This window comes from Diadema antillarum, unplaced genomic scaffold, assembly GCF_040938485.1.
Source record: "Diadema antillarum isolate AM-2024a unplaced genomic scaffold, OU_Dant_1.0 seq00000620_RagTag, whole genome shotgun sequence".
NCBI classification, from domain to species: Eukaryota; Metazoa; Echinodermata; class Echinoidea; order Diadematoida; family Diadematidae; genus Diadema; species Diadema antillarum.
In genome coordinates this window covers 1,595,147-1,615,303 of record NW_027271543.1, presented here as the reverse complement: position 1 = coordinate 1,615,303, position 20,157 = coordinate 1,595,147, and the positions used below count along the sequence as shown (strand labels likewise).

Below are 20,157 nucleotides of genomic sequence, written 5' to 3'. Positions count from 1 at the left end.
TGCTGTTCAACATTTAAAGCATGGGTAACATACATGTATTGAGGTCACATATATACAGCCATTATAACGATAATCAACATCAGCCAAGGTCAAGAATGTCAATTGTCTGTAGCCAGCAGTCTTCGAGCACTGTGTTCCAACTGAACATTACCCAGATTATACGAGCTAATCATACGAACCATGCAGCCACTGATATGGATGATTCATCTACATCATGAAAAATCCTGGCACTAACTCTTTCTCACGTCCAAATCAACCATATCTTTTACACTGACTGGAATATGAGATCAACCCCTTCTCCCTCCCCCCTCCCACCCTAAGAAATGAAAAAAAAAATGCATTTGCATTCAGTACAGGATTAAAGCCAAGAGAATTTATAAATCATAATTTGTATACACTCTGAATCCACACACATAACAAGGTTTTGCAAATAGTGCATCTGAATTGACTCACACTATTAACATGCAACAAGTGTGAGTTTGATCATAAGAAAGTTGTCTCTGAGTCCCTTTTCAACTAAAAAAAAAAAAAAAAAAAAAAAAACCCTATGCATGTCATTAGGAAAGACATGTGACCTGTGTGTATCATTTTAAACTTTTGGGAAACCTGTCAAATGGTATTGATGCTTGTTGAAAATGTGTAAAAAAAAAACAAATAACACATTGAAATAATCAGAAGAGTTTGGATCTGGAAAGCCCTCCCCTAAATACTACACTGTACATAAAAAAGCATCAGGCATTCTTGTAATACACCCATCATACCAATGGAGGTGGCACTCACACAAACAATATGCCATGGTAAACCAACAAGTAAAGAGTTGTATTTGCGTGAGCGTTGCTGTTGTTGTAGTTGTTGTCGTCATTGCTGTTGCCATTGTCATTGTTGCTTCTTATGCACCTGTAACATCTCTAACTCAAGTAAAGTGTATCTACAATTATTGCAAGAATGTATACTATAACTGTATGATAAATCTGTGCAAGCTGCTGTGCGCTTAATTTAGCATTCTAGAACCAACCAGCAAAGGTGGTATCCATCTCCACAGCAACATACATCATATAGCCAGTTATCAGAAAAAACATAAACACATGCTCTAAAAAGATACCAGCTTGTCTCTCCGTGGGCTCATTAACACGTCTCTAGACCCAATTACTACACAGCAGCAAGCCCTGGGAATTTATTCTAACTTCTTTGCCTTCTTCTCTGACGACGATTTTTGTAAACAATGTTTGCTCATTTGTCCAAACTTCATAAATTTGTAATGTTACAGCATATATGCACATGTACATCACACATACAATACCGTAAATACAGATCTGTTGCAATTCATAAGGGAAACTCAAAGAAACAGAATGGACTAGATTTATCCTCCCCATGTGTAAGAGCAATATAAGAACTGTCTCAAACACATAGGTTGAGACATTAAGTCTCAAGTTCTTTCAGTCTCCTGACTAACATATGTTTAGTTTAAAACTGCTAAAATCCACAAAGAAAAAAGTTTAGGATCTGCAAATAGGCCACAATTTTAAACATTTATGCACTCATGAACCTGGAATAATTTTTTTTTATGTCCCTTCTTTCAAAATTTGCCTCCCATGCATATTCCCATTATCATGCTACATCTGGTGACTGGCACTTCTTGACCTAAATTCCTTTACTAGACCATAAAACAAAAAAGGTCTAGTAACTGCTACTAAATCACACACACAGTGGCTTTTCCATGCTAATGCCAAAGACATACTGGCTTTACAGAGTAGAAATAGAATTCAAAGCCATAGCACTGTCTGTTGAATATAATATACCAAACCATGACCTTATCTTCTTCTTTTTTTCTTGGTCAATGCTAATGTACTGTAGGTGTACAAAGCATATGGACATCACAGAAATGCCTGTTGAAATCATCAGGCATGGGATGGGGGGGGGGGGGGGGAGGTGGGAATGATGGGGAAGCTTGGTTGTTGAATGGATGCCACATTTTCCAAGCATTGATGCAGAGTACTGCATTCCAATATCTCACATAATGAGCAGCACTCTCTACTCAGCCTTTTTTTCTTCTTTTTTTTTTTACTTTTTGCACACATTCTCGAGGAGAGGTCTATGGGTGAAACACATGGGAGGAAGCACCAGAATGAGCGTTTTTTCTGCTCCTACTCTACAGCTGTAGGTGGGCTTAGAGATCCACTGTATTGTGTGCCGGGTGCCAATGTCGGGTTTACAAGCTGGGGCCTCCATGATGCCGCCGGATACGGCACTGTATTGATTTCAGCACACTTTAGCTTCAAAAGCGCCCTACTCCAGTTACGAACCAAATACTAGTAAAAGGCTGCATACTCACAACAGGAGGCCTACACATGGCACATTGGCGCTGTTTCTCAACAGCAGCAACATTTCTCAAAATGGAGTGATTGATGCTTTATGATGGCAAACACATTTAGATGAAACCAAAAACTATGTCAGTGGCCAAAAGGCAATCAAAAGAACAGTCTAACAGTGAACATGTTAATTTAATTAAAAGCATACTTTTACACTCATGCACACATACATGTGCACACCAAAAGATGCATTTGTAATGAATGATCTCCTTTCTAAACAAACAAAAAAAAAGTTTTATAGTCTGTCTCCATATGGTGTATTTCATGATATACATGTATGTGGGAATTTGTGCTATGTGCCTGTATTGACACTGACTGATCTATGCAGGGGCGGATCTAGTAATTATGTAAAGAAGGAGCGCGTTTACAAAATTAAAGGGGGGCACACACACCCCTCCGCCATTTTTTTCTTTTGTTTCAACAGAAAATAAAGGGGGACGTGCGCCCGGTACGGTCCTCCCTGGATCTGCCACTGATATGATACTATTACGAAAGTGAAAGAGTGACTGATTATGAGGGAAAAGGTTTTGAAATGAATTGAAAAAGATATTATGCATATATTCTTTGCTTCTAGATATTGCTGTATTGTAATAATCTGCCAGTGATTTGGAAACAAATCATGTTCCAATACACAATTTTTGGTGATGATAGTTTGTGCATACTAAACCAATGGGAAACTTGTGATTGATGACATCAATACCTCATCTAATCTGCATATCATATGACATCATTGCAACAAATGCTCAGCGACAATGCATGTGGAACTGTAAAATATCATAACTTTCTTCTTCACATTCAATTTCGATGTCTTGGTTTGATTTACCTCTACTACATTTATTGAAGTCGCCCAAAATATGGAGTAGTATTGTACTTCAGTGGAATGAAACTAAATTTAACATGAGGATTGAGTAAATGTAGCAATACTAGTAGAATACATCAGTGAAAGTTTGAGGAAAAATCAGACAATTCATTCAAAAGTTCTAAATTTTTAAGTTTCAGTGCAACCATTATTGGATGAGAAGATTACTACTCTTCCTGACATCATGTATGGACAACAAATATTAGCGCAATTTACATAAAAGAATTCAACAAAATTTCTTTTTTCATAAGAAAAGGACACATTCCTTTGACTAGTTATTAATATACAAAGCATGTTAGGGTAATACATGTATTCCCCTGCTTTCTGAAAGAGGCAAGTCAGGTATTTTTTTATCATGCTACGTAAGTGAAAACATGTTGAATTTTCTTTACATTCTTTATATCATTTCCCTGTGTGACATCACAAAATATTGTTGTCTTCTCATCCAATAATAGCTGCAACATTTTTTTTTTTTAATTCCCAACTTTTGAATGGATCGTCCAATTTTCCTCTAACTTTGCTGATGTGTTTTACCAATGTTGATGCATTTACTCAATATGCATACTGTATTTTGCGGGCCACTTGCATTCTCCTTTAAAGAGGAAATGGGGCACACCAAATCCAGTCAGTGTAATTCGTAATTAAGCACATGGGAGCAAGTATTTCCTGATTTTATTCAGTGGTCAGGGTTAACCTTCACAGCAGGTTATTCAAGCTTTGTCATGCTTGATAAAAGATTTCTGGTTGGTCAGGATGCAAATCGGATTCGGCAAGGTCAACCCCATTCACAGATGAGGACAGGTAGCACATACAACATGTACTTTCTAGTATTTCCTTGTAGTTGAATAACTCAACCTGTTATCTATGTGATATAGATACGACAGGATCATGTACAAAAGATCATCACATCACTTTAAATTAGTCTTCAAATACACACAAAACATCAGTGAAGATTTAAACCAATTCTAATGTAAATATTTAAACCAACTCCGATCAAAAAGAAAAATAAAAGATTTACCTCATACTTGAGGAAAGGCATGAAATCACACAAACTGGTAACCTTCAATAATCAGTTCTACACAAAGGACATTATTTCACAGAAACATGTACCTGTACATCATGCAAGACAAAATCCAAAAGTACAACCATCTTTACATTTAGTTTTGATACAACTTCTTTCCATGCACCATTTTCATTCATGGTTGACTTTTTTTTTTCGGGGGGGGGGGGGGGACGGGGGAGAGGAGATAATGGTCTATTACCCTATAAAAGACAAAGCAATGAAAGACTTTGGTTACATTGAACAAAAGTTGAGCTCTACTTCCAGACAGCAGCCTTTAGCATGGGAATTCCCACTTCAAGTTGCTAAAACTTTAACACGCAACCAGGACAGAAACTTTATAACACAAAGGAAGCACAACCTATTGATAAACAAAGTGTTATAATAAACTCAATGCTCGTGCATGTCAACCTTCTTGAGTTTTGTTTCATTCTTCTTTTTTCTTTTAATTTGGTAACTATTCAAGAAATGAATTAATCCTGCACAGGTGTACTTTGAGTGGGCTTAGGGCAGACCATGAGAATTTAAATTTAGTAAACCACACAAAATAGGTAATATGGTCCTCACTCAAAGCTTGCACGCATATTTATTTAACTTTTTGTTTGAATTGTCATCCTTAATACCACATTATTTTGCAATGTATTTCCCAAGGAATTCCGTGGTATATTTGCATTCTTATTAGGTAATACTGTGCAAAATACTGTGATATTTCACTGTAAGTGTGAATATGCCTTTTCATCAGGCCCATAAACTTCATTTTCTCTCATAGTAAATTCATATCTATCATATCTGTTTTACAGAATCAAATTTCTGTTTCCAAGCATCCATCTGCTTTCTTCTCCCATCCCACTTGTTTCTATAGTGTGTTTAAAGAATCTGCCACTCTTAACATACTCTTTCATTATGACCAGTTTGTTCTTGATATATACTGTACACAATGTATGTCATTCCCAGTGCTTCATTCAACTCATAATATAACATGATTATTTCTGCAACACCATAACCTGGTGAACTACACTGTTTCGGCACTAGCATGTTTTTATGCCTGTGCAAAAATGAAAACCTTATTTAAACTAAACTTAGGGGGGGTCTAACTCTTCAAGATCCAGAATTGTATTTGACAAACATGGTTCTATAAGGTGTCAATAAATGTAAAAAATTCACACAAACACTTTTGGAAGCTTTATTAGTATTATTTGCTTGCTCTGTCTGTCTCTGTCCCTCTCTAGTTACCTAGCTATCTATTCATTTATTTATCTATCTATCTATCTGTCTGTCTGTCTATCCATCCATCCATCCATCCATCCATCCATCCATCCATCCATCCATCCATCCATCTATCTATCTATCTATCTATCTATCCTTTCAAAGCTGCAGTCTGAGCAACAATAGAATAGGCCCAGTCATCCAAATTCAGGTAATCTAAAATACTGTATAGCAGGCTACTCAAGCCATGTGGGCCAGTGAATACTCTAGTGTGGCTGAGCCCATTAATATTTCACATATCCATCGGAATGGGCCAGTGGGCAGTCACTGACAACAAAAGGGAGCCTCTCTAAACACTTGAAAATGCCCAGGTAAACCACACTACTCCTGCTTATCTCTGCTGCCCACGGAAAACAGCAGCTCAAATGTTGAAAACCTTCCTACAGTCTTTGCTGCTTATGTCTCTTCCTTGCAGTTACAAAGTTTGATACTAACAAAGACAAGGCTCCGATGAGAATGAGGATGAGACTCCGCGAGCATGCTAATTTCCCCCGTTTCGAATGTCTTGTCACTATGAGAGGAATGCAAATACCACACACCCAGAGTTATGCCACCGATTCAAGACACGTTGGCGATGATGACTGGTGGCCGGGCATGGGGAAATTGGTCATGGAGGATTGTTCATGCTGATCCTAGATGAAGGAAGAGCACTAGGGAGGGATGCGGAAAGATGAAATAAATTTGGAAAGTCCAAAGAAAGCATGATTGTCATTCTTGCCACGTACATTTTTTTTTCTCTAAATGTTGGGGATGGGTGGGGCTTTGGTTCTCTTTCTCTCTCTCTCTCCTCGATCTCTGTTTCTTTCTCGCCTCTAGAGCCATATTGATGATCTATGCATCTCTAGGGAACAGCTAACATATAGACTGGATACGTCATCACAGAGAAATATATATCACTCTGTGATGATGACACACCGTATCCCACTAGTGTGTTGAATACCTAGGATTGTGTGCAAAATGAAATACTGAACTACATGTATGTTACACAGGGTCTTCAGAAACAGGGACAGGTTCTGTTGCTGTAGACATTTCCATTTGTACAGCAGCCTCATGCATTGTCAAAATCATACTGCTTCCCAATTAAGACTACTTTATTACCAGATTTCTGTATTTCAAAATCTTTCTGCTTTCCTCTTTATTCAATGTGAAGTCGTTCTTCATGAGTTTTGCAATTTGCAATTTTCAGTCGTAACTATTGCAGATTGCAGAGAAAACAAAAATGATAAAGATTCCCCTACCTAAGCTGTTGTATTACCGAAGACCAACACAGACACAAACACTTTCACAACAGTGTTTTTAAACTACTGGAAACACACTTAATATTAACATTTAGAATTACTAAATCTGAATGAATATTAAAGACATTTCTATTCAAAGAAAGTTTTGGAATATTGAATATCCCTTATTTGCCCTTATTTGATATTTCTTGTCATGTCATACTCTGTAAGAGTCATTGTTCACATACATGATAATACACATACAGTTGAACCTCTCGTATCCGGACAAGTCGGGACCGGGGCTCATCCGGATAAGGGATTTGGCCGGATACGGGAGACTCAATGCTTTATACATGTACATACACATACACATGTACTGATGTAGCCCATTGTAGTACCACATGTAGTAATGTGTATACTGCAACCTTTTCCTTGTTACATTTGGGGATGTTTGGGGACGTTAAAATGTCGGAAGGTAAGCAATTTGGAGGGAAATTTGATGTAATGTATGTTAATCATGTTGTAAGTAATATGTAATTCATGTGTGTTTGTGTAGGAGTTCTCATGGAGTTGGGAATCCCCCTTTCCTCCCGTAATTATTTTTAAAAAAATCACGGCGAGATTGCGTCCGTATAATAGAGAGATCCGGATAAAGGGAGGCCGGATAATAGAGGTTCAACTGTACTCTGTAGTACCGGTATCTATTTTCAGTAACAGACACCTGTGCAAATGGAGTTAATTTTGTGGAAAATCATCACGCTACTCAATACGAAAGATTGTCCATACTTTCCTACATAATTTACTGGAACAATTTCAACAAGCCTTCTTCAGTAAGGGTACCATGTGCTGGTAGCATGACACAAAAGAAGGGGGAGGGGAGTTCAAGAAATATAGTAAATTTTATGGGTAACAAGAAGGAAGACTGCTACAGGCATAGCAGCAGACAACTAGATACAAGTGCACAGGTTTAATGGCAAGTTTCTTGAAACTCTCTGTACCATTTCCACAGCCAAAGCACCCACGCAAACTGTGGCTTGTCATTTCATGACAATTGTTTTGTTTGTTTGTAGCACTACAATTTTCCAGAAATTTTAATGATGTTCTACAGAGTATGCAAAATGGACTTGTAGGAATAAAACTGGTATTGTGAAGTACACAACGTGAATGCATTATTTACAGTGGTACATTAATGCTCAAAGAGACTACTGGTAATACAAGAAATGGGTCTGTTTTCCAGAAAATTCTAGCTGCCAATGATCCACTACTTTCTGAGCTGATTTTGACCTACAGAATGCAGCATGGAAAAAAAAATCAATGGAAGAGCTATATTCATGTGCAGTGGTCAATGATACTTACATGTAAGCTGTTTCAATTCATGTTCTTTGTTTCGTGCTTCTCACGGGAATTACGACTGACGGGTACAGTTTTTCACGTAGATGAAACATTCTGTAAATCTTTTTCTTCTTGTACTACCTGTGCTAGAGTGAAGGCAAATACAAATGCAGCTGTTTTAAATCTAGAATTAAAAAAAAAAAATAACACAAACACGCACACATGAACCTGCATTTGTTGTTCATGTCTCCTAGATTTCAATGAAATTTCCAGTTAAAGAAAGATTTATCTTACAAAGAATATTACTGTCGATGGTGTGCTGCATACAATTTGTATCATCGGTCCTAGACATTTTTCTCAACTTGGGGTGCAGCGTCCTTGTGCAGAATGTGCTTATTAGAGACTGTTATGTACACTAAAAGAAAGTGCTGGTAGAGTTATCTATAGGGCTAAGCAAAAGAGTGCTAAAGTCTGAACTCAAATGCAGACATTGCAGTGTATTATGGTACTGCACAACAAAACAATAATTTTCCACATGTCTCCTGATTTTCTCTTTTTTTGTTTAATTTCAAAAGCTTCCATTTTTTCTTATCTCTTTTTACCCCCCCCCCCTCCCACCTCTCTTTACCATTGTGCTCTTCCTATAGACCAATAAATATGCCTTCAGTTCAGAGGCCTCTTGTTAAAGTTTTATATAAATAATATTGTCGGCCCCTCTCAACAGACAGATATCTTCCATTCACTCTGTTGTGCAGACTTTATACTTGCCTCACGAAGGCAAGTAGGAAACGGGCTAGAAATCCCTTTTTTCCAAAATAAGACATTAAAAACAAATTGGCATGCATACCTTTACAAACTGTATATTCAAAGAACGTGTCATGCTCAACAATTTTAAGACTTATACTTCTTACACTGTTACACACCATTTTGCATGCTTTATCAAAATTGGGTACTAGTAAAATGGCCTTCAAACTCTGCTCGCCTACAAGATGCGGCAGTCGCTTTCAAACTGCCGAAGTCGCGTATGTGCAGATACAGATCTGTAGATCGCACAGTCCGCACAGCTGACTGAATGGAAGATATCTGTCTGTTGTAAGGGGCTGACCGTATAACCGACTGTACAGTTAACAAGAAGCCACCGAACAAGAGGCAGATTTATCAGTCTACTCTTCATAGTGTCTGTGGAAGGGATGATCTTAAGGGGATCGTATAGTTTTGGTTGAGGCCTAACCTCAGGTTTCTAACATTTTGGGGAGAGATAATGAGAAACCTCCTATGAAATATGAAAAAGCATGTAATTCCGAGAGGAATTCAACATTTACTTGATGAAAATTGGTTTTGAAATGGCTGAGATACCCAAAACAGATCAATTCTAATAAAAGGTGGGACGCACCATTTATTATACGATCACTTTGTTTTACTTTGTTTTTGGATGTCTCGGCCATTCCAGAACCGATTTTCATCAAATAATCCTTGAATTCCTCTTAGAATGGTATGCTCTGTACTATTTTACAAGTGGTATCTTGATATCCGGCAAAAAGTTAAAGGCCAAATCCTCACCTCTACCAATACTATACCATTCCTTTAAGACCTGGTAGTGTGGGAAGAGATGGCTGACCAGACTGTATCAATCTTAATTCGCTGCCCAATGGGGTACATTCGAAAACCAAGACCAGCGCAGGCCTGCTGGAATAAAATTGCCCTTATCAGAATATGTGCGTGGAAGCGTATGCTCTTCTGTAATGTTCGACTCCGGTCGAGATTGTTTTGTTGTGTGTGTACTGACACACAGATCAGTGATAAAGTTGTACACTATTCGTCACAGGGATACGCGATTAGTATATACTTATTCGAGTCGGGCAAGCTCTTCCATCGCATGGTATCCCCACACTTTACGGACTTTAATGTCACAGAATAAACTCAGACACCAGAGCCATTAGGGGTCTGCACTAGAGGAATAGGAACAGGCATATCAAATATCAGAAGCTACACAAGATGTGCTGGTATATGAACTAAATTTTTATGCATTTTTGAAGTTGATAGTCTGAATTTAAAATCACTTTGCAATGGAGCGTCAAACACAACCTATGCACTGCAAAATTAGCACAGTTTCTTTTCTTTTCTTTTTTTGTTGTTGTCATTTCTCAAGTTTCAGGCTTACTTAGTTTCATTAACAGTATGGTTACTTTTCCACAATCAACTATGTTTATTTCAATAAAGAAGTGAGCCAATGACCAGACCTACATGTACACATAGTATATTAGTACTCACATTAGTAGCACATTTTGCCTTTATTGTATTCCACATCAGGCAAACCACTTAATATTAAAAACATTTTGAGATGAAGGAGTTAGTGCAGGCCCATTTGGGTCACAACCATCAAATTCCAACAATTTCATTTTAACAAGGAGATAAAAATATCAACAATTATGAAAAGTAGCTAATTTTGAATGATTGGGCTCCACCCTAGGGACCCCTTCATGTGGAACCAATCCTCACTTATACATCACTGATTCCCACAAAGTTTGGTCAAAATCTATCCCCCTGTTTTCCGGAAGATAAACATTTAAAAAAAAATAATAATTTCGCTAATTCGGGATGGGCCTCGCCCTAGGAGCCCCCTTGAGGGCAGCCCCACTATTTGTACAAACTATGACCCCCTGCCCCCATTGATGATTCCTGCCAGGTCTTGGCAAAATTCTTCTACCAATTTTCAAAATGTACGAGAATGTTAACGCACAATGCACACTGCACAATGCACATCGCACATCGCACAATGCCTGATGCATGGTGAATGATCGCAATACAGGGTACACATAGCTCACTTGAGCCATTCCACTCAGGTTCACAAGCTAAAAATATATAACTGCCCTGAACTTTTCATGTCCTCTCAATGACACATGATCCAAATCCAGGTTTGTTCTTATTTATATCGGAAATATAAAATCGACATCATATTTGCTTTTCTGTAATTCAAGAGAAGACAACAAGAACTCATCACCTTCTTAAATCCTTTGAGCTTTATGTTTGCATACTAACAAAGGCATGGAAAGATACTTTACCAAAAAACAGAATTTTAAATAGTGAGTGTAGGGCGAAGTTTCATATTGGCAAATAAACAGTGAAGAACCAAAGAGGTTTACAACAAAAATTCATAAATCTCAAAACAATTTTCAACATCTAATATTTTCAAGGAGTGTGCATGCACAGGTCTAAGTACATGTATTTGTAGGTGCTTTGCAATTTCAGGCCAAAGTTTTGAATGGATCAAGCACAAGAGCAATGACCTGTCATCTTAGAGCCTCTGTTGACTCTCACACAGACACACATGTACACACACACACACACACACACACACAACCACACACACACAAAAAAATCAAACAAGCAATTCTCTCGGAATGCTTGCTATTATGACCGATGTCCACAATTATCACTTACTGTAAAAGTTGAAATTTTTGCGGTGTCTACATCTATGAGGATTTCGCGCCACCAGAAACTAGCGCGAAAATAAAAGCATGTGAATATTTTTGCTTGCCGTATGTTTCAGTAGTTGATGTCTTGATTCTGCGGAATTAAAAACATGCAAAACTCTTCTTGACTGGCCGAGTGCATAATATTAGTCGTGGGAAAATATCCACTTTTATAGTACAGTAAACCTCGCATGAGTCGAAGCTCTCGGGACTGGCAAAAATGCGTCGACTTAAGTGAAATTCGACTCTCGCGAGAGTCGATTTTTTTTCGACTCACAGTTATGTACATGTATTATAGTACATTTGCATGCACGTGTGTGTGTGTATGTGTGTGCGTGCGTGTGTGTGTTTGCATTCAAATTTGTCTGTTCTTGAAGATAATGTTCTTATTTTGTTCTAAATTGAACATGGAATTTGTATCAATACTAGTAGTTAAACGTAGTTCTGAGAATGTCTGCGCTAATGTGGCAATGTGCATATGCTATGTCTATGGTGCAACATACAATGTAGGTAGCCATCTCTGTCAACCTACCCTGAGACAAACACTCTCCCAGGCCCATCCCACCTCCACTGAACAAAACTATACAGCCAGCCGGGCACGCACAAACAAGCTCCGCCCACTTGGCCTGTCACTAAAATATTAAAGCAGCGATTGGTTGACCAAGGAGTTCTGGCTTGACATGGATAAAGTATGGATGTGCTGTGTGTATGGATAAAGTATATGGATCGATGTGCTGTGTGTATACCCTACATGTATACATGTGTACGTATTCGACATGCGTGCATACCGGTACGGTGAGTGTGCATGCTTACCTGCAGCATGCAGGCCAGGGACGGGGTTCTGCGACATGCCGATTTTTTTGTTCTCCTCTAAATGTCATGAGAATGCCAGACAAATCTTCTTCGGCTCAAGTGATGTAAACTACGTGTATTTTGTACAAAAGGGACTGAATGTTTTACTTCGACACAGCCGAAATTCGACTCTCGTACTTCGGCTTATCCAAATATTTCTTAGAGAAAATGCATAGGGAAAAATCGGGACTTTTTATTTTGCTTCGAGTTAAGTGATTTTCGACTCACTCGACGTCGACTTATCCGAGGTTTACTGTACTTCAAAGGCTAATAAAGGCAAAAGATTGATAGAGCTGACAAATGCAGTGTATCACACTTTGACAATTATTTTTTTTAAGTTTGTTTAGTTGTTTGTTTTGCTGTTTTGGTGAATGTAGGTGGTTGCATAGCAACTTCAAATGATGCTGTCCCTAAGTCAGAAAACCTGGGTTATTACAATAACTGCCAGGGTGAGGTCCGTTTGGCACTATTTTTAAGTACAATGCAGGCTGACACTGACATAGACTTGTACAGTGTACAAGGTCCCTTGATCGAACTCCAAAGCAGTCTCAGGAAAAGTACACTTTTGTACTGATAGAGGATGTGTAGATATCGTAGACACTAAAACCACATGTGATATTTTTCAAGTAGAGGATTGAAGAGTTGCATAGCCCTTGAAAATTGCACTGCTTATCACAATTTTTGCAAAAAGTAGGGTAAAAACAAGCCTTACAGGAAAGGCCCCCATCTTATTTGAGACTAAAAGTGAAGCAAGGGGTGACAGCAAGAGAGAACTGCAGTCCCTACAGGGCCTGTGCAGACTCTTGTCTGTGTGTTTCTTTCATTTGTATGTTACCTTTTGTTTTTCCCTAGAATTCTCTGTTGTAATTATAGCTGCCAATCAGCGAGCTTTTCAATGAAATGATATCAAGCCTACGTTTGGTATGCAGAAATACAACTGACAATGATAAATTCCGTTCTCATCACATGACACACAAGTCTTCCCACCAGACATACTTGTAGGGAGAGTCGTAGTCTTGCTGAAATCGTCTATATTATATATGGGGATGTATAATCTTGCACCTGTTGTATATCATTGGTGTATAATGGCGTGTACAATAACGACGAGATATTGTCATATGTTGATGCACTTATAAAATATCTCTTTCTCACATAATTATATCAGTTATAATAATCTGTAAGTTTACAATCTGAAAATCCCTCCTTACGAAAGAAAATAGACACCTCTATTCCCCCACATACATTTCGTAAAATAATGGACAATTTGGAGACGCCCCACCCACTTTTGACCGGACAGTCGATGTAGAGCCAGTAGATTTCCATACTAAAAATGAATGATGCATACCTGCCTTGTAAATTATCCATCAATGCATGGTTTAGCAAGGTCCAAAAAGACCAAGTGGCTGGCACCACTCGGGTGTGACTCCATCCCTTACCTTGCCATTCTCCACAATGATTTTAAATCAAGTCTAAGATATGTCAAGCGTATAGAATAAACCTAAGCCACAAATACAAGGCCTGACAAAATAAAAAAATGTACTCGGTTAAAAGCTAGCAAAAGTTGTTGGAAAGTTGGTAGGCTGGCACTCACAAGAAAACATTAGGTGTATGATACTGACTCACAGCAGTTAACCCTTGGCAATTAGCAATAACCATCAAGAGTATCCCCAACAGCCCTGCTGACTTGCTGTAGTGTTGAAGAAATATCATACGACATGGTTAAATACAATTACTGTATGATACACCCACAACAACAAATAAAAACATAAAGCATGAAGTGAGTACACAAAAGTAAAATGTGCACATGTTGAAGGGTTACTCAATTCCCAAAATTATGGAGTATCGCACATTTACACTGTAACTTGCACTATATGCTTGAGCACAAAGAACTATATAACGTACCACGGTATCATGTTGCTTTGCACATGTGCGTTTGTGGGTGAACACTGGTAAATAGAATTTTATAGGTTTACAACATAATTGTACCATATTTTCAACTACAGAATGTATCCACATCTACCGTACAGTGTATACTATTGTGAACCTATGAATTTATGATTATTTCACTACATCTGGGAAAATGTGGTGCCAGTGAAAATTTCTCATACATAGCATGGAATGTGAGAATGTAAAAATACAATACATTCATGTGCAGAGGTGAAGAGTGTAGTACTGTACCAATGCACAATGTCAAAAGTGTTTGCATACTACTGTGTGCTTATACCCATAGACCCTGCCTTGCTCGCATGCGAGTCTTAGAAGACATGCCTTGTGCTGGGTACCGGTAGATGGCACTTGATGAGTCACCTGCTGTATCAATGTGATACAACACATCTCTCTGCCACAATGGCTGTCCCCAGTTGAAGCACTGGGAAGAAGTAATCATCAAACTCTCCCAAATTAGAGACAAAATTCCCGGAGAATCAAAGAGGGCCCAAAGGCCCAACTGCTATGTTATGAATGATGATTTTCTATGTTATCCAACTGGCTTGCAATGCATATAGTCACGTGTATGACAGCTGTGGCATATAGGCCCTAAACTCAGCAGCATACAATTTCATTTCATGTCCTACACGTACAATGTACATGTCGTACACCTGTGCCTGTACTACGAACAGTCTACACTGGCATGCTCTATGATACTGTCAGTGTAACAAGTGTGCTGCACTGGCTAATGTTGTTATTAAGTTACAATAATTATTAAATCTAAAAACCTTGTGGGGATCTCTATAGTCACAACACGCTTCAAATAACTATCATATGGTTCATGAATGACCAATCTACGTATTTCCATCCACACATTGAAAATCTCAATCCTAAAGCAGACTCTTTTAAGGCAACTGGAAGATCATACAATGCAGATCCTTCATGTCCTTCATATCAAATTATACAATGTAGGCCTACAACTTTCTATCCCACAGTATAGCCTACATATAAAAGGACATTCTAGGGATTCTTTTTCATAGCTACCAAATTCTGTACCTGAATTCTGTACAGGTCCTGTACACTGTATTTGGAATTTCCTTAGTATAGTTGGCACATATTATCATATTACAAAATATGCGAATCTTTAGAATATGTATTTAAATGTTTTCAGAGAGACTGGAAAGACTTACATAGAAGGTTCCTATGGTTTGGCTGATTTTCATCAAAACCTGAACAAATATAAATACATTACATTTTCTGTCATTTTAAGTAATGAGGTGAAATGCTATTGCACAGAAGTCAAAATAGCCCATATCACTAGGCCTGGCATGATTTCTAAAAATCCCAACACAGGTTTTTCATATGTGTATGAGGCAGCATGATTTATACATTGTAAGGGTCATGTGACAATATGATAACACAATCTGCTGCAGCTGCAATAGTGGTCCCTTGATCAAGATGTTTGTTGCATACTGTCATTAAATCACTGCATTTTGACAAGGTAACGATGAGTCTGAAAATGATAACAGACACCCTTCTGCCACCTTCAGCCTAATAAGCTTTGACACTTTGTTGATACAAGAATACATAACAATGCTGCAATTCATACAACTAACAAGTGTAGAGAGTGAGGACAAATGTGTGACACATTGTACTTGAATCACACTTTGTGTACCTCCAAATACTTTATGGAATATTCCCCTATACTTGGCCCCTGATACTACGTATCTTGTCACACTAGATGCCCTCTTATAGATGTGAAAGACTATCTCTTCCTAAATTTGTGGCTCAGTGCATATTACATGGTGCCCACTACAACCGTAGGATTAATCACTTTAGTCACGGCACTGTGCGACTTGTGTACCGTAGGTATGAAACTGCTATTAAATACTCTAATGCACTCACTATACTAGTAGTATGGTTTAACTGATCATCTCAAATCACATACTTTACCTGATAGTCTTGATCCTATCAATATCAAAAGCAGAAGGGAGATTTGACTTGATAATAGGATTAGAAGCAAGTTACACTTTTGCTAATAAGTTCATCACTCTATGAATGATACATCAATTCTTTAAGGGGATCGTCACTCACTAAGAAAATTACATTCAATAAGCACAATAAAAAATAACAATCAAAATAATTTTGATTGGGGGGAAAGTATTCTTTAAAGCGTTCTCAAGATATATCAAAATATTTGCTTTACAGGCTGGTGTTAACATCACATCACTTGTGCCATACTATTTTTTTTCCCCCAGTGTCGCTAATATTCACATTCACTGAAAGAAATAATACACTTTATGAGTCTGACTCAAATCAAACAAAATGTTGTACAGTAGTAACAATTTGGATATTTCTAAACAAGACTACAGAATTCCACGACAGCAAAGCTTTAGTTGTGTGACAAAAAATAAAATACTTTAAATACAATCAAAATGAATTAATGACATTCAACTACTGAGATTTCCTTAAATAAGTTGAAAGAAGTATTCATGTTTTAATTGTAACCACTGTCGCTCTATTCCCTTTATTTCATCAATGCAACACAACTTTCCCATCCAGATAAAGTCTGATTTGATCATTTTGAGGCAAAAATTACATGGCTATGTAGTAAGCATGCTTTGCTCCAAAATCAACATTTTATTCCTTTAAAAAGCCCTTTTAAGGGTGGTCAGTATTAAAGTTTAATGATATTAATGATTTAATGCATTGCTGTCTAATCCATTATTCGCTATTTCATTTTCTTCCTGAATATGTAATGTATGTTTTTAAAAAAATCCTCTAAACACAGGAAATCAGACACTTGTTAAAGATTTCTATTAATTTCAATTTGAAAATATCTATGGATTTCACTTTTTTTAGACCACAGGTAGAATAAAGAAGTATGGAGAACATTACTTGTAGTGCAAGGTCTCTTGCTCTCAATACTCTTGCTCCATTCAATACATTGATAACAAGCTGGATATATGGTTGTTGTTCTTTTATAGCATACCCTGCTTTATCTCCTTCTATTCTAGTCATATAATAATAAAAAAGAATCACATTGAGATTTATATGTCTGGATTGATATTAAAGGCAACCTTACCATTTGCAGATGAAACAAAAACCCAGCTTTAGAGCTTCAAAATAGTTTAAAGATGTGAGTAAGGCATAGAAACAACCATTGCAAATATTTTAATCAGGACAATCAATGTTAAGTATTGTTAAATATACAAAATGTGAGCAATAATTATAATAAAATTGTATCTAGACTAAACCGTCTACAGTTATGGTTTAATGAGAAACACAGCGACATCTCCCTATATTTTAGGTTTTATTGCAAGATTCTTATATGATAGGGTGTTTTGTGATACAATATGACCTACACATATGCAATGATAACTCAAAAATTTTTGAAATCACTGCTCCCAAAGGTAAACTGTACCTTTAACAACTGCTACGATGCATGGTGTGGGTGCCCGACTAGCCAGTCTACATCAACTGTGGTTGCAGTGGCACAAGATCTTCACTCTCTCACTCTTTCTCTTCTTCCTCTTCTTCTTCTTCTTCTTCTTCTTCTTCTTCTTCTTCTTCTTCTTCTTCTTCTTCTTCTTCTTCTTCTTCTTCTCCTCCTCCTCCTCCTCCTCCTTCTTCTTCTTCTTCTCCTCCTTCTTCTTCTTCTTCTTCTTCTTCTTCTTTTCAACATAGTGGGATACACTTAGTAGAGTTCACTGAGCATCATATAAACTTTACAAATGACATATTTCAAACCAGATACGGCACAAATTACAGAGGTGAACTCTATTGCTTATCAATATTGCAATATCAAGTGCATCATCATGAGCTTTACAGCTTTTAATGTATACTTTATTCTTTTTTTTTCTTTTCGAAAGACAGTCTGAATCGACCAAGTGTAGTGTAACAGCAACTAAAAGTGAAATCAAAGCACAATATTTGTAAAAGCTCAACCAATTTGGTTACAGTGAATCATGTAATATCTATAGAAGTCTAGAGCGAATACTAATTATAGTATTTCTCATTGGCATTTCAAAATGTCTCATCATCTACCTTAACATTCTCTAGGCACCTTCTGCAAGTTAACTTTAGATCACAGTATGATCTCCTCAGACTCTGTTGGCATGTTGTTTTTTTTTTTTGTACTTTTTTTTTCAAACATTATTTCATGGGTAATGTTTCTACACTTGCTCCAAGGCAAAGGAAGCCAATCTTTCTTAATCAAAAAATTACACATTTTGCCATGGTCTTTACATTTCACAAGTTTCACATAAGATGGCAACAGTAGGTCATTTTGGGTCACTATTCAGTTCGGGAAACCCACTCACAAGGGGGGCCCCTCCTTATAAGTAACCCGTCTGCACTCAAGCATTGCCGCGCCGCCGCGCCTGGCGACACTCACGCCAGTAATCGCTCGCATTTCAGCATTCGCATGGGTCGTTTGACATCGCATTTAAATCCATGATTTTAGATATGATGCCTCGAACCGATTTTGCTCAAATTTCGTGAGTAACTAGGAAACTTGTGAAGCTTTATGGACATAATCAAGCGAATTGCCGCAGTCCTTTCATTTTCGCGTTGCATTGCAAAAAAGCGTGGAGACTCCTTATAAGGGGTGCCCCGGGGGTTACTTATAAGGGGGACGGGGTTACTTATAAGGGGGACGGGTTACTTATAAGGAGGGGCCCCCCTTGTGAGTGGGTTTCCCGAATTGTATTGATATGCAGCAGACTTTCTCAAATTTAGATCCATATTGAAAAAGTATTACATGTAAGTTCAACTTCAAGTTTGATGCCATCCCACCTGGCCATGACCCATCTTAGACGTCTACTTCAAGTAGGACCATATGTGGATGAGGCTTAAACTTGAAGGTATTGAAGCTATAGATAATATTAACAGTAACATAACAGTCAAAAAAAGGGGGAATTGAAAGTTTCCTATGGACCTAGCCTCTACATTTATGATGTCATTAACTAACGTTAATTGCTAAAATACACACCACAATGCAGACATCTGTTGTTAGGGGTCTTGAAACGTCATGACTCATATGACAATTCATACATTTCTAAAACTAAGTTACTAATGACATGACATTGTCATTGACAAGACTCAACAGGATCAGGAGTGACAATACTTCTTTGGATGGATTATAGGTTGTGGATATTGAGCATATTCACAGTAACAGTAACAGTAATGTTAGACTGAATCCTATATGCCTATTAGCTATGGCCCTAGAAGTAGTAAACACTGATGGATGTGATCCTGCTTCTCACCCTACTAAGTTCCTATTAAACCAACACCGTCAACATAAACGTTAGCTAGCTCAGAGTCATACATACGGAAACAGGCACACACCTTGGGCCATGAGAGCAGGCAGTCCATTGTGCCAGCAACAGCCTTTTCCACCACCACTACCACCACGGCTCACGTGTAAACAGTAGACCAATCGCCTGCTACTGTGTCAAACGGAGCGAATATCGCTCAAAGACATATTTATCCGGATGCCTAAACTCTTATCTCCGGATATGTCATTATTATGATTATAATAGGTAATCATGTACAATGTAGGAAACCCTGTCTATCTTACCCTTTCTTCGTCGGCACTAAGCATTGACGCCATATTGCTCTCCCGAAGTAACATCCTCAGGGTGACTCGAAAGTAAGTATTCGGCACGACGTCTATAGTCTACATGTACAATAGGTATTCTACGTCTGAGAACCGTATTATAACTGAGTGAGTTTAGTTACTTCAGCTAGAGAAAACGATAATGGTATGGTCTCGTCTAGTCTGCGCCTAGCCGGGCTTGTG

The 20,157-nt window shown here is 37.9% G+C and overlaps 1 protein-coding gene across 1 annotated transcript in view; it reads right to left on the bottom strand.

The window, feature by feature from the left end:
- LOC139736042 (tyrosine-protein phosphatase non-receptor type 9-like) overlaps positions 1-20,157 on the bottom strand; it is a 128,943-nt gene extending 108,786 nt beyond the window's left edge. The window contains exon 1 of the mRNA XM_071646787.1: positions 19,936-20,157. Coding sequence (XP_071502888.1) covers positions 19,936-19,989 — 54 coding nt within the window. The 5' untranslated portion in view covers positions 19,990-20,157. The remainder of the gene's footprint in view (positions 1-19,935) is intronic.